The following is a 17326-nucleotide window of genomic DNA, read 5'->3' on the forward strand; positions in this document are numbered from 1 at the left end:
TTTTCTGGAACCTTTATTACTGCTTACGGCAATTCTACATTGGTAAAAGACCCTATGTAGGCTGGACACAGTGATTCGTTCCTGTAATCTCAGCTACCAGGGAGGCTAAGATGGGAGGATGGCTTAAGGCCAGGAGTTCAAGACCAGCCTGGGCAACATAGCAAGACCCCATCTCTAAAAAAAATTAACAAAAAAATTGGCTGTGCATGGTGGCACGTGCCAATAATTACAGCTACTTGGGAGGCTGAGGCAGGAAGATTGCTTGAGCCCAGGAGTTCAAGCTATAGTGAACTGCGAGAGCATCACTGCACCCCAGCCTGGGCAACAAGTGAGATCCTATCTTTAAAAATAAAAAACACTTTGGGAGGCCAAAGTGGGCAAATTGCTTGAGCCTAGGAGTTTGAGACTAGCCTGGGCAACATGGTGAAACCCTATCTCTACTAAAAAATACAAAAACTCTCTGGGCATGGTGGTGGGTGCCTATAGCTGCAGCTACTCAGGAAGCTGAGGTAGGAGGATTGCCATACTGACCTTGTAAAATGACTTGGGAAGTATTTTCTCCACTTCAATTTTTTGGAAGAATTTGAGAAGAATTTGTTCTTCTTCAAGTGTTTGGTAGAATTCAGCAGTGAAGCCACCTAGTCCTGGGCTTTTTTTTTTTTTCTCTGAGATAGGGTCTTGCTCTGTCACCCAGGTTGGAGTACAGTGGCTTCATCGTGGCTCACTGCAACCTCAACCTCCTGGGCTCAAGTGATCCTCCCATCTCAACCTCTCAAGTAGCTGGGACAGTAGGTGCACGCCACTGTGCTCAGCTGATTTTTTATTTTTTGTACAGATGGTGTCTCACTATGTTGCCCAGGCTGGTCTTGCACTCCTAGACAAATGATCCTTCCCCCTTGGCCTCTCAAAGTGCTGGGATTACAGGTTTAAGACAGTGCACCTGGCCATGATTCAGTCTTGATTTGTTGTATATATCTATGAGTTTATCTGTTTTTTTCTAGATTATCCATTTATTGTTCATAGTAGTTTCTTATGATCCTTTGTATTTCTGTGGTATCAGTTGTAATATCTCCTCTTTCATTTCTTATTTTGAGTCTTCTGTCTTTTCTCCTAGTCTAGATAAGGGTTTCTTGATTTTCTTCATTTTTCCAAAAATACAACTCCGAGTATCATTGATTTTTTTCCTTTCATTTTTTAAGTGTCTATTTCATTTATTTCTGTTTAGATGTTTGTTATTTCCTTCCCTGTGCTAATTTTGGGCTTAGTTTATTCTTCTTTTTCTAGTTCCTTGATGTGTAATGAATGGTATATTGTTTGAGATCTTTTTTCTTTTTTGATATAGATGCTCATTGCTATACATTTCCCTCTTAGGAGCACTTTTGCTGCATTCTATAAGTGTTGGTATGTTGTGTTTCCGTTTTCATTTGTCTCAAGATATTTTTTAAAAATTCCTTTCTAATTTCTTCTGTGACCTATTGGTTGTTTAGGCAGATGTTGTTTAATATTCACATGTTTGGATATTTTCCAAGATTTCTCCTGTTACTGAGTTCAAGTTTTATTGCATTGTGATCCAAAAAGATACTTGATATGATTTCAGTCCTCTTAAATTTGTTAAGTCTTGTTTTGTGGTCTAACATATGATCTATTGGGGAGAATGTTTTATTTGCACTTTAGAAGAATATGTATTCTGCTGCTGTTTAATGGAATGTTCTGTGTATTTTTGTTTGGTTTAAAGTATAATTCAAGCCCAATGTTTCCTTACTGATTTTCTGTCTAGATGAGTTGTTCATTGTTTAAAGAAGGGTATTGAGGTCCCCTGCTCTTGCTGTATTGTAGTCTGTCTTTACCTTCAGATAATTAATTGCCCTATGTTTTTAGGTACTCCAATTTGAGGTGCATATGTATTTATAACTGTTATATCCTCTTAGTAAATTGATTCCTTTATCATTACATAATGACCTTTGTCTCTTTTTATAGTTTTTGACTTAATGTCCTTTTTGTCTCATATAAGTATAGCTACCCCTGCCCTCTTTTGATTTCTATTTTCATGAAATATCTTTTTTCTTCTCTTCCTTTTCAGTCTATGAATGTCCTTACTAGTAAAGTGAATCTCTTATAAGCAGCATATGGTTGGATCTCATTTTTCATTTATTTATTTTTTAGATTTTGTGAGAGAGTCCCACTCTCTCACCCAGGCTGGAGTGCAGTGGCGCAATCAAGGCTCACTGCAACCTCTACCTTCTGGACTCAAGCAATCCTCCTGGGTAGTTGGGACCACAGCCATGCATCATGATGCCTGGCTAATTTTTTTAATTTTTTTATAGAGACAGATTCTCCCTACAATGCCCAGGCTGGTCTCCAACAACTAGGCTCAATTGATCCTCCTGCCTTGACCTCTTCAAGTGTTGGGATTACAGGCATGAGCCATTGCACGTGGCCGGATCTTATTTTTTAATCTATTTAGCCACTCCGTCTTTTGATTGGAAAATTTAATCCATTTACATGTGACATAATTATTGATAGATAAGGACTTGCTACTGCCATTTTGTAATTTGTTTTCTGGTTATTTTTGACAATACCACTTTCAATTGTGGTAGCATTATTTTGCTTTTTTGAAAGATTTCTTATCAGAACTTTACTGCATTAAAATTTTTAAATATTTTTCTTCCAACACTATGTTGAATAGGAGTGGTGAGAGAGGGCATCCCTGTCTTGTGCCCGTTTTCAAAGGGAATGCTTCCAGTTTTTCCCCATTCAGTATGATATTGGCTGTGGGTTTGTCATAGATAGCTCTTATTATGTTGAAATACGTCCCATCAATACCTAATTTATTGAGAGTTTTTAGCATGAAGGTTGTTGGATTTTGTCAAAGGCTTTTTCTGCATCTATTGAGATAATCATGTGGTTTTTGTCTTTGGCTCTGTTTATATGCTGGATTACATTTATTGATTTCCTATTCAACATAGTGTTGGAAGTTCTGGCCAGGGCAATTAGGCAGGAGAAGGAAATAAAGGGTATTCAGTTAGGAAAAGAGGAAGTTAAATTGTCCCTGTTTGCAGACGACATGATTGTATATCTAGAAAACCCCTTTGTCTCAGCCCAAAATCTCCTTAAGCTGATAAGCAACTTCAGCAAAGTCTCAGGATACAAAATCAATGTACAAAAATCACAAGCATTCTTATACACCAACAACAGACAAACAGAGAGCCAAATCATGAGTGAACTCCCATTCACAATTGCTTCAAAGAGAATAAAATACCTAGGAATCCAACTTACAAGGGATGTGAAGGACCTCTTCAAGGAGAACTACAAACCACTGCTCAAGGAAATAAAAGAGGATACAAACAAATGGAAGAACATTCCATGCTCATGGGTAGGAAGAATCAATATCGTGAAAATGGCCATACTGCCCAAGGTAATTTACAGATTCAATGCCATCCCCATCAAGCTACCAATGACTTTCTTCACAGAATTGGAAAAAACTACTTTAAAGTTCATATGGAACCAAAAAAGAGCCCGCATCGCCAAGTCAATCCTAAGCCAAAAGAACAAAGCTGGAGGCATCACACTACCTGACTTCAAACTATACTACAAGGCTACAGTAACCAAAACAGCATGGTACTGGTACCAAAACAGAGATATAGATCAACGGAACAGAACAGAGCCCTCAGAAATAACGCCGCATATCTACAACTATCTGATCTTTGACAAACCTGAGAAAAACAAGCAATGGGGAAAGGATTCCCTATTTAATAAATGGTGCTAGGAAAACTGGCTAGCCATATGTAGAAAGCTGAAACTGGATCCCTTCCTTACACGTTATACAAAAATCAATTCAAGATGGATTAAAGACTTAAACATTAGACCTAAAACCATAAAAACCCTAGAAGAAAACCTAGGCATTACCATTCAGGACATAGGCACGGGCAAGGACTTCATGTCTAAAACACCAAAAGCAATGGCAACAAAAGACAAAATTGACAAATGGGATCTAATTAAACTAAAGAGCTTCTGCACAACAAAAGAAGCTACCATCAGAGTGAACAGGCAACCTACAAAATGGGAGAAAATTTTCGCAACCTACTCTTCTGACAAAGGGCTAATATCCAGAATCTACAATGAACTCAAACAAATTTACAAGAAAAAAACAAACAACCCCATCAAAAAGTGGGCAAAGGACATGAACAGACACTTCTCAAAAGAAGACATTTATGCAGCCAAAAAACACATGAAAAAATGCTCATCATCACTGGCCATCAGAGAAATGCAAATCAAAACCACAAATGAGATACCATCTCACACCAGTTAGAATGGCAATCATTCAAAAGTCAGGAAACAACAGGTGCTGGAGAGGATGTGGAGAAATAGGAACACTTTTACACTGTTGGTGGGACTGTAAACTAGTTCAACCATTGTGGAAGTCAGTGTGGCGATTCCTCAGGGATCTAGAACTGGAAATACCATTTGACCCAGCCATCCCATTACTGGGTATATACCTAAAGGACTATGAATCATGCTGTTATAAAGACACATGCACACGTATGTTTATTGTGGCATTATTCACAATAGCAAAGACTTGGAACCAACCCAAATGTCCAACAATGATAGACTGGATTAAGAAAACGTGGCACATATACACCATGGAATACTATGCAGCCATAAAAAATGATGAGTTCATGTCCTTTGTAGGGACATGGATGAAATTGGAAATCATCATTCTCAGTAAACTATCGTAAGAACAAAAAACCAAACACCGCATATTCTCACTCATAGGTGGGAATTGAACAATGAGATCACATGGACACAGGAAGGGGAATATCACACTCTGGGGACTGTTGTGGGGTCGGGGGAGGGGGGAGGGATAGCATCGGGAGATATACCTAATGCTAGATGACGAGTTAGTGGGTGCAGCACACCAGCATGGCTCATGTATACATATGTAACTAACCTGCACAATGTGCACATGTACCCTAAAACTGAAAGTATAAAAAAAAAAAAAAGAAAAAAAAAAAGGAAAAGTAAGATGATTGGAAGGAAAACGATAAAATGATCCTTATTTTCTGGTAACGTAAAAAAAAAAAAAAGAAAAATGCAAAGGCAAAGAATCGATCAGGTTGGCAGAAGCTGTTCCCTGGCTTATGGGCAGGAGGGAGCTGGTGAGGCTTTGGAAATTCTATTACTAACACTAACACGGGAGATCTTTCTGGCCTTTCTGGTTTTGGCAATGGCTCTTTTTCTCCTGCCTTCTAAGGTACTACAGGAAAAAATATTTCCTCTACCTCCATCCCACATTGCCCAGGAACATTTTAAAGATTGAAGGCTTTCTCAAAAAAAAAATTTTTTTTTAAATATGTTTCTTTTAATCATGTATCCCTTTCTTCAATTAAAATTTTATACAAAAACCCAGTAAATAAAATGAAGTGGAGCTTTTGTAGTTGAAATGGGCGGAGGGATATCTGCAGTCTCATCTATGTAGACCTTACCAAAGTTCAGTCCAATGGCTGTGGTTTTTTCCTTCCACCCAAAGAAAAGCCTGACAGTCCAATGACTGTGATGGTCACTACATGCCAAGAGGCAAGGGTATGATGTAGCTCTGTTTCATTTTTTCAGCTTTTAGAAAATAACTTGTGGTGCAAAGCATTAATATAGGCTATGTAGTAGTGCAAAGACATAAAGACAGTTATTACCTAGGTGCTTCAGCACACTCAAGATTTTTCTTTTAGAATCATGCAACAGGATTTAAGAACTGTAAACCTGAAAAAAAAATAAGCTTCTTACAGTCTTGTTCTATGGAAATCCTATGTTCAGCTAAAAAAGTTTTTTGTTAGCAGTATAGATTTGACCACTGATTGTGTTCTGTGGACTGTCCCATGATGAACTGACTGATCAAGGCATAAAAAACCAAAGCAAGAATATGGGTATATTTTATTTGTAATGAGGTAAAATATATGAGATAAAAATAGCAGCAGGTACACTGCTGAAAGACCAGCATGGCTACAGTTGTCTCTTGGGCCCATTAAACAGCTTAATTTATGCTGCTAGCCCACAGAGCATGAGTTGGCAGGATCAGGTGGTTAACCTAGAAATCCTGGAGTCCAGCTAGATTATATTCCATCAGTGGTACATTAACTGAACCCAAAGTATGCACATAATGAGAGAACCTGCAATTATTTGACATCTATTTGCCATAGCACAGACACCGTCCTCGGCATCAAATAATTGCAAGCTGTGAGGTCAGAAAGTTGGAATTAAGGATTCATGAAGCCCAGAGTTAGATAATATGGCTGAGCTGCAAACTGTTTTGAAGTGGCAGCTTCAGAATGGTGACCCTGCCTATGGTGGTAGCTCTTTTTAAGTGAAAAGTTTTAGTGAGATGTAGGCCTCTGAAAAAAGGGTGGCATACTTTGGCTAGAACCTGGAACTGCAGTGGAAAAGCACACGTTTTACAATTGTAGAGATCTGAAAGGGCATGCATACAATTACCACCTGCTCTTAGCTCTTCAATTCATTCCTCCCTTTCCTTATGACTTGCAATTATGTGTATGTCTCCTGTAGTTAAATTCATTTGCTTTTGTACTTTATTATATATTGTATGTGGAAATAATTAACAAAGTCTTGAGTTGTTTGTTTATACTTCCAAATGAATAGCTATGATTTTTAGCCTACATAAGAGTGCTGGTATTTTATATTTGATTTTCCTAAGTTTTATATTTAATTCCCATTTGCTTGACATTGAGAAATATTTATAATTCATAGCACAAAAGCCTGAAACCATTAGCTTTTCTGTAGAGATAGAACAGTTTGTAACATGTAATAATGATGATAGTGTTAGTAATGTTGCCAGACTCTTTTATATCCATCCAGTTTTTTCCCCATTGTAAGATTCCTCAAGGACACAGATTTTTGTCTTTTACAGTAAGTGTTTAGTCAGTGCTTTTGACTGACTCAGAGGATATGATATTCAACTGTGGTGAATTCTTTATAGTGCAGGATTAAATGGATAATTTTTCCCCTAGAACTTCACAGGACTGTCCTTCTTTTCATCATTTAAGGCTTTCAAATGTCACCTTTATATGGAGGTATTTTCTGACCTCCTTCTTGTACATAGTTCATGTTCTTCAGAGTATTAGCCCTATTTGCAAGTATGCTTTTGTCTGTTCTAGTCTTTTTCCCCCACGCTAACATAATCTCTTTGAGAATGGTAATGTATTTACCAGTCACTTTGTGGCTAGACTGTACCTAACATAGCAGGTGATTAATATGTATTTGTTGACTGATTTTTTATCTCTTTATTTAATTTTAACTTTCGAATTACATTTGCATGTGATTTTTACCCCCTGTTCCTTTTCAGTTTTTCAGAAACTTTGGAATTGGCAGATGACATGGCCATTGATATTCCCCATATTTGGTTGTACCTTGCTGAACTGGTGACCCCCATGTTAAAAGAAGGTGGAATCTCCATGAGAGAACTTACCATGTAAGTTATACTTGTTTCTCTTGATACATATCAGGTAGAACTGACTAATAACTCACTTGCTAGCTCTCTATCATAGTACTGTCCCATTATCGCCTTTGGAGACTCATGAATGCAGGCTGTGACTCTTTAAGACTTCTGATTTCAGTGTAAAAATGTTACCTTATGCTAGGTCTACACCTGAGATATTCTGGGGATATGATAGCCCTGTGGTCTGTTGAGGGTAGTGGCGATGATAGATTGGCTCCAGAATCGTGTAACTGGAAGATGACTGCTTCTAGAAGCTTAATGTTCATCTGGCTTTTGTGTCTATCATTGCAGTAGTGCTGTAAGTAGTTATATTTTCCCATTGTAACTTGTCAGACTGCATTACCCCATAGTACATGCTCATGATTATAATAAAAGGATGATTATAATAAAACAAACTGAGATCTCAAGTATTCCTACATTTGGATGTGAGTGGGGAATGGATGCTACGTTATATAGACCAGTGGTTCCCAAACTCTGTTCTTCGAAACACTAGTGTTTCCACAAAAGTTGTTTATATAGTCAAACTTTGCACATGGTCATGTCCCTTTTCTTTGAGATTAACAAAACATACTTAGCATATTAAAGTTTATGACAGTCCTATAGTAAAGCAATAAATAAAAACTAGTTAGCTTTGTTTAATTCAGCATTGCCTCACTTACAGTATAGATATCCTATGGAACACAGTTTGGTAAATACTGATTTAGACTATTAAAAAATTGGCCCCTTTGCTGTTTCATCCATAATTTCATCTATAAAGAAAAGCTTCCTTTCTTAAAAATACTTTATATATGGCCAGACGCAATAGCTTACACCTGTAATCCCAGCACTTTGGGAGGCCGAGGCGGGCGGATCACAAGGTCAGGAAATCAAAACCATCCTGGCCAACATGGTGAAACCCTGTCTCTACTAAAATGCAAAAATTATCTGGGCATGGTGTTACGTGCCTGTAATCCCAGCTACTTGGGAAGCTGAGGCAGGAGAATCGCTTGAACCAGGGAATTGGAGATTGCGGTGAGCCAAGATTGCGCCACTGCACTCCAGCCTGGTGACAGAGTGAGACTCTGTCTCAAAAAAAAAAAAAAAAAAAAAACTTTATAAAAGCATCACAACTCCCTGTTACCTAAGGTGCTTCTCATTTTAGCTTGAAGCAGAACTTACATAAACAAACAGATTACCACATCTGATCTTTGTGTTGCTTCTATCACTGAAGTGGTTAAAGAAAAAGGTAAAAACCAAGAACTCACATGTACCTTTTCAGGAACTTCTCCTGAAAATGACTTAGAGCATGTCCTGGAGCTTTGGCTTGCCCAGTATTATGTAGGTTGCACAGTATCTGGTTTTTGGTCACACATTGTTTGCCTCTTGTTCTAGAAGAAAGGATTTCTTTAGAGATACTTAATCACTGCTCCTATCTTTTACAGAGAATTTAGCAAACCTTTACTTCCTGTTGGAAGAGCTGGGGTCTTGCTTTCTGAAATATTGCACCTACTATGCAAACAAATGGTGAGTGTTACACTGAGTGTCAGACTCAACAGTATTATTAGGAAGGGCAGTGATCTTGATCTTGGGTTATCTGTGAATAGCTTAGGTCTCAGGGTGCAAGTAATTAAGAGTGAGGTCTCTGCTTCAACCCAGTTTCTTTCTGAGGTGCATTTGTCCTTCTGTTTGCTAATATCTTGGGGCAGAATTACCAAATCTCGACTAGATTTGGTATAATTCTAAAGAATCTCAAGGCATGTTTTATTTGTAGTTGATTTTTTCTTCCTTTGAAACAAAATGGATATATCATTTATATGTTTTAATAGATTTCAACGAAAAGCTCCATAGAGCTGGAGGCTGTCAGTCTATGGCAGGCTGTCAGTCTGTAAAGTGGGAACAGATAAATCTAAACCAATAATTTCAAAAGAGTGAAAGTGCTTTGTTAGAAGTCTAAGAGGTTTGGGGAAGTGTTGTGGCATCACAAAGGGAATGAAATGTCTAGGATGAGAGGGATGAGAGATGTCAAAACAAAACAGAACTCAGAAATGAAGATTCTGGAGTGATTTCTGACTTACTTACGCCTGACTCAAAGATATTGGATGATAGATTTTAATGTTTAAAGTCAGTGTTTCATTCCTCCCTCTGATACAGAAGTCCTTCTGTATCCCATTTGTGTGGTAGTTATTCATAAACAGATGCACTAAATATCCTGGTCTCTAGTTCTGTTGACTATTTGTTAATACTACTCTTTGCTTAATGGCACTAAAATTTTTACTGAACCCTAGTTTTTATGTCCAAAATTTCCTCCTCTCCGACCTACTTGACTTTAGTCCTTATTTAAAACTCACATTCTGGCCGGGCGCGGTGATTCACACCTGTAATCCCAGCACTTTGGGAGGCCAAGGTGGGCAGATCACGAGGTTAAGAGATCGAGACCATCCTGGCCAACATGGTGAAACCCTGTCTCTACTAAAAATACAAAAATTAGCCAGGCATGGTGGCACGCGCCTGTAGTCCCAGCTACTTAGGAGGCTGAGGCAGGAGAATCGCTTGAACCCGGGAGGCAGAGGTTGCAGTTAGCCGAGATCATGCCACTGCACTCCAGCCTGGCAACAGAGCAAGACTCCGTCTCAAAAAAAAAAAAAAAAAAAGACTCACATTCTGGCTGGCGCAGTGGCTTACGCCTGTAATCCCAACACTTTGGGAGGCCGAGGCGGGTGGATCACTTGAGGTCAGGAGTTGGAGACCAGTCTGGCCAACATGGCAAAATCCCATCTCTACTAAAAATACAAAAATTAGCCAGGCATGGTGACAGGCACCTGTAATCCCAGCTACTTGGGAGGCTGAGGCAGGAGAATCGCTTGAATCTGGGAGGTGGAGGTTGGAGTGAGCCAAGATTGTGCCACTGCATTTCAACCTGAGCTACAGAGAGAGACTCTGTCTCAAAAATTAATAATAATAACTAAAAACTCACATTCTTACTAACTTTGATGTATAGAAACAGCACAACCCTACTTCCAAATAAAAGTAAATTCTCATATAGTGTAAGCTTTGGAGCCAGATGGCCGAGTTCAAATTCTGGTTCCACTATATTTTCAGCTATGCCTTGGACGAGTTACTCTATGAAGTAATTAATACATACCTCTCAGATGACAGCAACAGCCTCAAACCTGGCATTTTCCGTTGTCACTGTCACTTTCTTCAGGTAGAGGACTTGTACCTCTTCACTTTTTTCTACCTGACAACAGCTCTTCTTTATTGTCTCTCTTGGGCTCAACCTTGTGCTTCTTGCCCTTGAAACACTTCTCATTCCTGGTTCAGGAGCAACAACTGCTTTAAGCCTCCTTGTATCAGGCAGCATGGCTGTGATCTATTATGGAGAGGGATTCTAGTGAGGCTTCTTGAATGGCTTTAATAGCAGATACATACAGAGCTATCTAGGAAAAGACACAGTGTGGAATTTATAAACTCTGTGTATTGGACTTTTTTTGATGTTTATAAATCCCAAATAACCAGCTGTAGCTCCCCAGATTAGTCACCTCATAAATAAATAATTTAATCTTAAGCAGCTGTACTTCAATTATTCACCATTGTATTTATGTGCATTCAGACATCTTAGTTTGAAAGTCACAAGTCTTAAGAGATTAACTTTTTATCAGTGAGGAAAAGTTTGTTTTCGAGACTGGTCTTGCTGTGTGTGTTGCCTGGGCCAGACTCATACTCCTGGGTGAAAGCTGTCTTCCCACCTCAGCCTCCCTAGTAGCTAGGACTATACAGGTGTGCACCATCATGCCCTGCTGGAAACGTTTTGATTTTTCAGCTTTTTGGGGTTTGCACTGTTTGACTTCAAGCAAATCTTTTTTTTTTTTTTTTTTTTTTTTTTTTTTTTTTTTCTCTGTTTCTTCTTCCACTGTGAAAGTAAATGGATTGGATTTATCTCTATTTTAGAGCCATAAGAAAGTGGGAGCCTTATGGAGGGAGGCTGACCTCAGCTGGAAGGACTTTTTACCAGAAGGAGAAGATGTACATAATTTTCTTTTGGAGCAGGTAAGAACAAGGCTTATGTTTTGCTGTTTGATAGTAGTTGATCTATTTCATAGAGGAAGTGAAGGTAATTTCCTTCGTATTCCAGTCATTAAAATTACATCAAAATAGGAATCTTGGTAAAGATGTCCTTTTAAGTTCATGCTTTTAAAGCCACTCCAACTGTGTGGTCATCAGATGATTGATATTTAAAAAAAGAAAATGTAAAAGACTTAGCAACCTATAGAAAAACAAGCTACAGCAAGCAGAAATGAAGTTAACAAATAAAGCAGGGTGACAGGGCCAAAGCTGTCTCCTGCTTTCTGGGTCTGATGGCAGGCCAGAAGCAGCCAGAAGTTATTCTGTGGGGAATGGAGACCATTAATACCCTTATAAGGTAGAAGATTAGAGACAAGCTTATAGCTTGAAACTACGCAGGTAAATAAGTGCAAGGAAGTAGACACAGTCTTATACCCAGAACCTTAGCTATCCTGCCTACTGACTGGTAACTAGATCCAGAAATCTACAAAACAGAAGACCCCATGATCAGTATAATCTGGTCCTATAGGAGGATTTGTGGGCTGTTAGGTTGAGGTAACCATAAAACAAATTAGATCAAGAAAAGTAACAGAAAGAAAACAAAACTCTCTCAAAACGTTACTGAAAATCAAAATCCTAAAACTCATGAGGAAAACTAAAGCTAAGACAGCCAACAAAATCAGGAATAAGGAGAAAAAAAATCACCATAGGTAAAAAGAGAACAAGAATGCAATCTGAAAATGACTTTAAAATAAGTATTTTGTTCTGGATAAAGATATTATATTAGGTTGCTACGGACATTAGCTTTCTTTTTGGTTGTAGTCTGGAACACTGAAGAGCATTCTTGCCACAGCAATAAGAACCTGCATGAAGCATAACTTCTGATGTGTTACTGGACTTAGAAGAGGTGGAAGTAATTTCCTTCAAAGGGACAAAAAGAATTAATGAGGGGGAAAAGCCAGAGATGAAACCTGAACTGTGAATAGTAATTACATGTGAAGGGCATATTGCCCAAAGGACACATAGCCCAGTGGGAAGATACTATTACAAATGCTGTCAGATGTCATGGAAAAAGTTGACTTAGTCTCAGTTCAGTATTACCTTGGCTCCCAGAAGAAGCAAATCAAAATGCTCTTTGGAGAAACATCCTCAACTTAGGTCCCCTTATTTTCTACAAATACAAATTATTTAAATATATGAGTTGACACTTGGTGTTCATTTAACATACAATTAAAGAAGTAAAGATAAAAGTAAACAGACAATAAGTAGTAGATTTAGACCCCATGGACTTGAGGTAATGGAATTATCATTCAGAGTATAAAATAACACTATAGTAAAAGAAAGAATCACAAAAATGAGCAAACAAGAGACTAGTCAAAATGGTTAAAGAGATTTGAAAAGAAAAGAAAAGGTTGGGTGCAGTGGCTCATGCCTATAATCCTAGCACTTTGGGAGGCTGAGGCAAGAGAATCTCTTGAAGCCAGGAGTTGGAGATCAGCCTGGACAACATAGTGAGACCTGTCTCTACTAAAAAAAAATAGCTAGGTGTATTGGTGCACCTGTAGTCATAAGCTACTTGAGAGACTGAGGCAGAAGGATCACTAGAGCATGGGAATTTAAGGCTGCAGTGAGATACGATCACACCACTGCACTCCAACCTGAGAGACAAAGTGAGAGCCTATCAAAAATAAAAAATAAAATAAATAAACAAAAGCTACACACACACATACCAAAATCTGTAGGTAGCTATCTAAGATATGTTAATATGTTAGGAGATTTGGAGGAAAGAATGAGAGAACATCTAACCTATCTAATTGGAGTCCCAGAAGGAAAATTAGCCTAAATGGAGAAGAGGCAATATTTGAAGAGACAGTGGCTGAGACTTCTAGAAGTGAAAAAATATACAAATCTATAATGAAAGCCCATATATGCAATACAGGATAATTATATTTTAATGAAACTGCATAATACCAAAGACAGATGAAAGATTTTAAAGAAGCTGGAAAGAAGAAGCACATTACCTACCTGCCTCCCCCTCAAAAAAAAAAATACACAAAAAATTAGACTTTGCAGTGGCAACCATGAAAGCCAGAAGATGGTAGAATAATCTCAGAGTGCTGAGAAACGAGCAGTAAATGTAGAATTCCTTGTGCAGCTGAACTAACCTTTAAGAATTAGGGCAATGCATACTGAGAAACTTAACAACATACTTCTAAATACCCATGGGTCAAAGAAGAAATCAAACATGATAGTAAAAAACATTTTTAACTGAATGAAAACAAAACCACAACATATCATCGATATTTAGAAAAGAAGAAAGGTCAATAACCTCAGCTTCAACCTTAAGGAATTAGAAAAATAAGGCCAGACACAATGGCTCATGCCTATAATCCCAACACTTTGGGAGGCCAAGGCAGGAAGATTGCTTGAGCCCAGGAGCTTGAGAGACCAGCCCAGGCAACAGAGCAAGACCCTATCACCAAAAAAAAAAAAAAAAAAAAAAAAAAATTAGAACAATAAGAACAAATGAAGCTCGAAGCAAGTAGAATAAAGGAAATAATAAACATTATATCAGAAATCAATGAAATAGAAAAATTTTTAGAGAAAGACCAGTGAAATCAAAAGCTGGTTCTCCAGGAGGTGGAGGTTGCAGTGAGCCAAGATTGCACCATTGCACTCCAGCCTGGACAAAAGGGCGAGACGCCGTCTCAAAAAAAAAAAAAAAAAAAAAAAAAAGCTGGTTCTTTGAGAAGATAAAAGTGATAAACCTCTAGCCAGATTGATCATGAAAAAAAGTTTGAAAAGAAGGTACATATTACTAATATCTGGAATGAAAGCGGTAACATCAGCACAGATTCTATACATAAAAGTGGGTGAGGAAATTGTATGAATAATCTTTATGTCAACAAATACATCAGCCAGGCGTGGTGGCTCATGCCTATAATTCCAGCACTTTGAGAGGCCAAGGCAGGCAAACTGCTTGAGCCTAGGAGTTCAAGACCAACCTGGACAACGTGGTAAAATCCCATCTTTACAAAAAATACAAAAATAAGCCAGGCATGGTGGTACATGCCTGTAATCATAGCTACTCGAGAAGCTGAGGTGGGAGGATTGCTTGAGCCCGGGAGGTCAAGGCTACAGTGAGCTGTAATCATGCCACTACACTCCAGCCTAGACAGCAGAGTAAGACCCTGCCTTCAAAAAGAAATAACCCTAGTTGAATACATCGATTTAGTTGAACTAGTTGAAATGAACAAACTTCTTTCTTTTTTTTTTTTGAGACAGAGTTTCGTTCTTGTTGCCCAGGCTGGAGTGCAATGGCGTGATCTTTGCCCACCACAACCTCTGCCTCCTGGGTTTAAGTGATTCTCCTGCCTCAGCCTCCCAAGTAGCTAGGATTACAGGCATGTGCCACCATGCCTGGCTAATTTTGTATTTTTAGTAGAGATGGGCTTTCTCCATGTTGGTCAGGCTGGTGTTGAGCTCCCGACCTCGGGTTATCCACCTGCCTCGGCCTCCCAAGTGCTGGGATTACAGGCGTGAGCCACTGCGCTCAGCCACAAATTTCTTAAAAGATACAAACTACTAGAGCTGTCTCAAGAGATGGATAACCTGCATATCTATTAAAGAGATTGAATTCATTAGTTAAAAATGTTACCACAGAACAACTCCAGGCTTAAATGGTTTCACTGGTAAACTCTACCAAACATTTAAAGCGGAAATAATACCCATTTAACAGAAGAATTCTACAACTATTGCAGAATATTGAAGAGGAGTGAGTACTTCTATGACGTCAGCATTAGTCTGATACCAAAACCAAAGACATTTCAAAAATCTGTAGACCAATATGCCTCATAAACATTGAGAAAAAATTCCCAATACAATTTTAGAAAATCAAATCCAACAATATATAATAAGAGTAATACGTTATAATAAGGTAGGATTGGCTGGGCATGGTGGCTCACGCCTGTAATCCCAGCACTTTGGGAGGCCGAGGCGGGCGGATCACGAGGTCAGGAGTTCGAGACCAGCCTGGCTAACATGGTGAATCCCCGTCTCTACTAAAAATACAAAAATTAGCCAGGTGTGGTAGCACACGCCTGTAATCCCAGCTACTCAGGAGGCTGAGGCAGGAAAATTGCTTGAACCCAGGAGGCAGAGGTTGCAATGAGCCAAGATCACATTATTGCACTCCAGCTCTGGGTGACAGAGCAAGACTCCATATTGGGAAAATAATAATAATAATAATGTAGGGTTTATCCTAGAAATGTAAGGTGGGTTTAATATTTGAAAATTGATGTATACATAATAGGGAAGATGGTGAAGTATACATAATAGAGAAGTATACATAATAGGGAAGTATACATAATAGGGAAGATGGTGAAGTATACATAATAGGGAAGTATACATAATAGGGAAGATGGTGAAGTATACATAATAGGGAAGTATACATAATAGGGAAGGTGGTGAAGTATACATAACGGAAGTATACATAATAGGGAAGATGGTGATGTATACATAATAGGGAAGATGGTGATGTATACATAATAGAGAAGTATACATAATAGGGAAGATGGTGAAGTTCCAGGATTCAATCCCTCCACTGACACAACTATTGAACTGGCAAGATCTGTTAGAGCCAACTGTTTTAGAACTGTGGAGTCTCGTTAAATACATGCATTATCAACACCAGGGGATTGCATAATGAAAAAAGAGTCTGATAAATTTCAGTGAATTTGGGAATTTTGCATAGAACTTACCAGTACCCAGCCCTGTGGCAGACCACCAGGAAACTGGCATCACACCATTTCTGGTGCAGCTTGCTGGTGCCAGGTTGAACAATAAGGACTTCATTTTCCAAGGATTGGGGTTGTGTCTTTTAATTGACTTTTAGTTGACTGAGAGGCCAGTGCTGGGGCTGGCTGTTATTTCAACTCTTTCATGCTGAAGTATCTTTTAGGGCTGTGACTATCAAAAGTATTTAAGCAGTAGTGTTACGGGATCTCTGGAGTGTCGATTTTTTTGGCCAGAAACCTCTGTGGCCATGGCACCTTTGCCCGAGTTCTTTTCCTGTGTCCAGGAAGAATGAGGTACGCAAACAAATGAAGGGTGAAGAAGAGTTTTATTTAGTGTTAGAACAGCTCAGAGGAGTGGGTAGCTCCTCTCTAGTAGGCAGGTTGTCCCATGGAGTGTTCAGCTCTCTGTAGAGAGGAGGCTCTGGAGAGGATAGCTCCTCTCCACAGGCAGGTCATTTGGACATTTCTGCAGGTCTCTGAAGTTCTCAGAGGAGAGGGTACCTCCTCTCTGCTGGCAGGTCATCTCTGCAGCTCTCAGCAGAGAAGGCATTCTTCTCTGCAGCTGGTCCTCCTATCGTCTCTCTACCCTCTTTGTCCTCTGCCCATCTGCTGCCCTGTTCTGGCTGAGTCCAGGGCTTTTATACCTCAGAGGGGAAGAAATGCATGCCAATTGGTCCATAGGCAGCCATGGTTGGGCCTGGAAGAGGCACCATGAGCCCCTACTCCACTCTGCTGGACTGGCATCCCAGCCCCCAGCCTTCAGGTCCTCCCTGGCCTGAGGGTGGGGCCTTACTGGGGACCCTGCCCCCTTCCACCCAGGACTCTGTCTGCCTCCTGCTGCCATTCATGGCCCTGGGGCTTGGTCCCAACCCCACTCCAAGATCGGAGAGCAGGCAACCCTGAGCCTGCAGGGACAGGGGGTCTTTCCTGGGACACCCGAGGGTGCTGACTGCAGAGACGCCCAGGTGCTGCATGCCTGGGAGGG

General features: G+C 39.4%; 1 protein-coding gene across 50 annotated transcripts in view; it reads left to right on the forward strand.

Annotated features, from left to right (window-relative positions):
* The window catches only part of EIF4G3 (eukaryotic translation initiation factor 4 gamma 3), a 367607-nt gene that overhangs the window by 339013 nt on the left and 11268 nt on the right, over positions 1-17326 (forward strand). For all 50 annotated transcript variants that reach the window (XM_016955647.4, XM_063785248.1, XM_063785240.1 and 47 more), the window contains 3 exons: positions 7352-7477; positions 8926-9007; positions 11432-11530. In XM_016955647.4, coding sequence (XP_016811136.1) covers positions 7352-7477; positions 8926-9007; positions 11432-11530 — 307 coding nt within the window. The remainder of the gene's footprint in view (positions 1-7351; positions 7478-8925; positions 9008-11431; positions 11531-17326) is intronic.

Source organism: Pan troglodytes, chromosome 1 (assembly GCF_028858775.2).
Source record: "Pan troglodytes isolate AG18354 chromosome 1, NHGRI_mPanTro3-v2.0_pri, whole genome shotgun sequence".
In the NCBI taxonomy this organism is placed as follows: Eukaryota; Metazoa; Chordata; class Mammalia; order Primates; family Hominidae; genus Pan; species Pan troglodytes.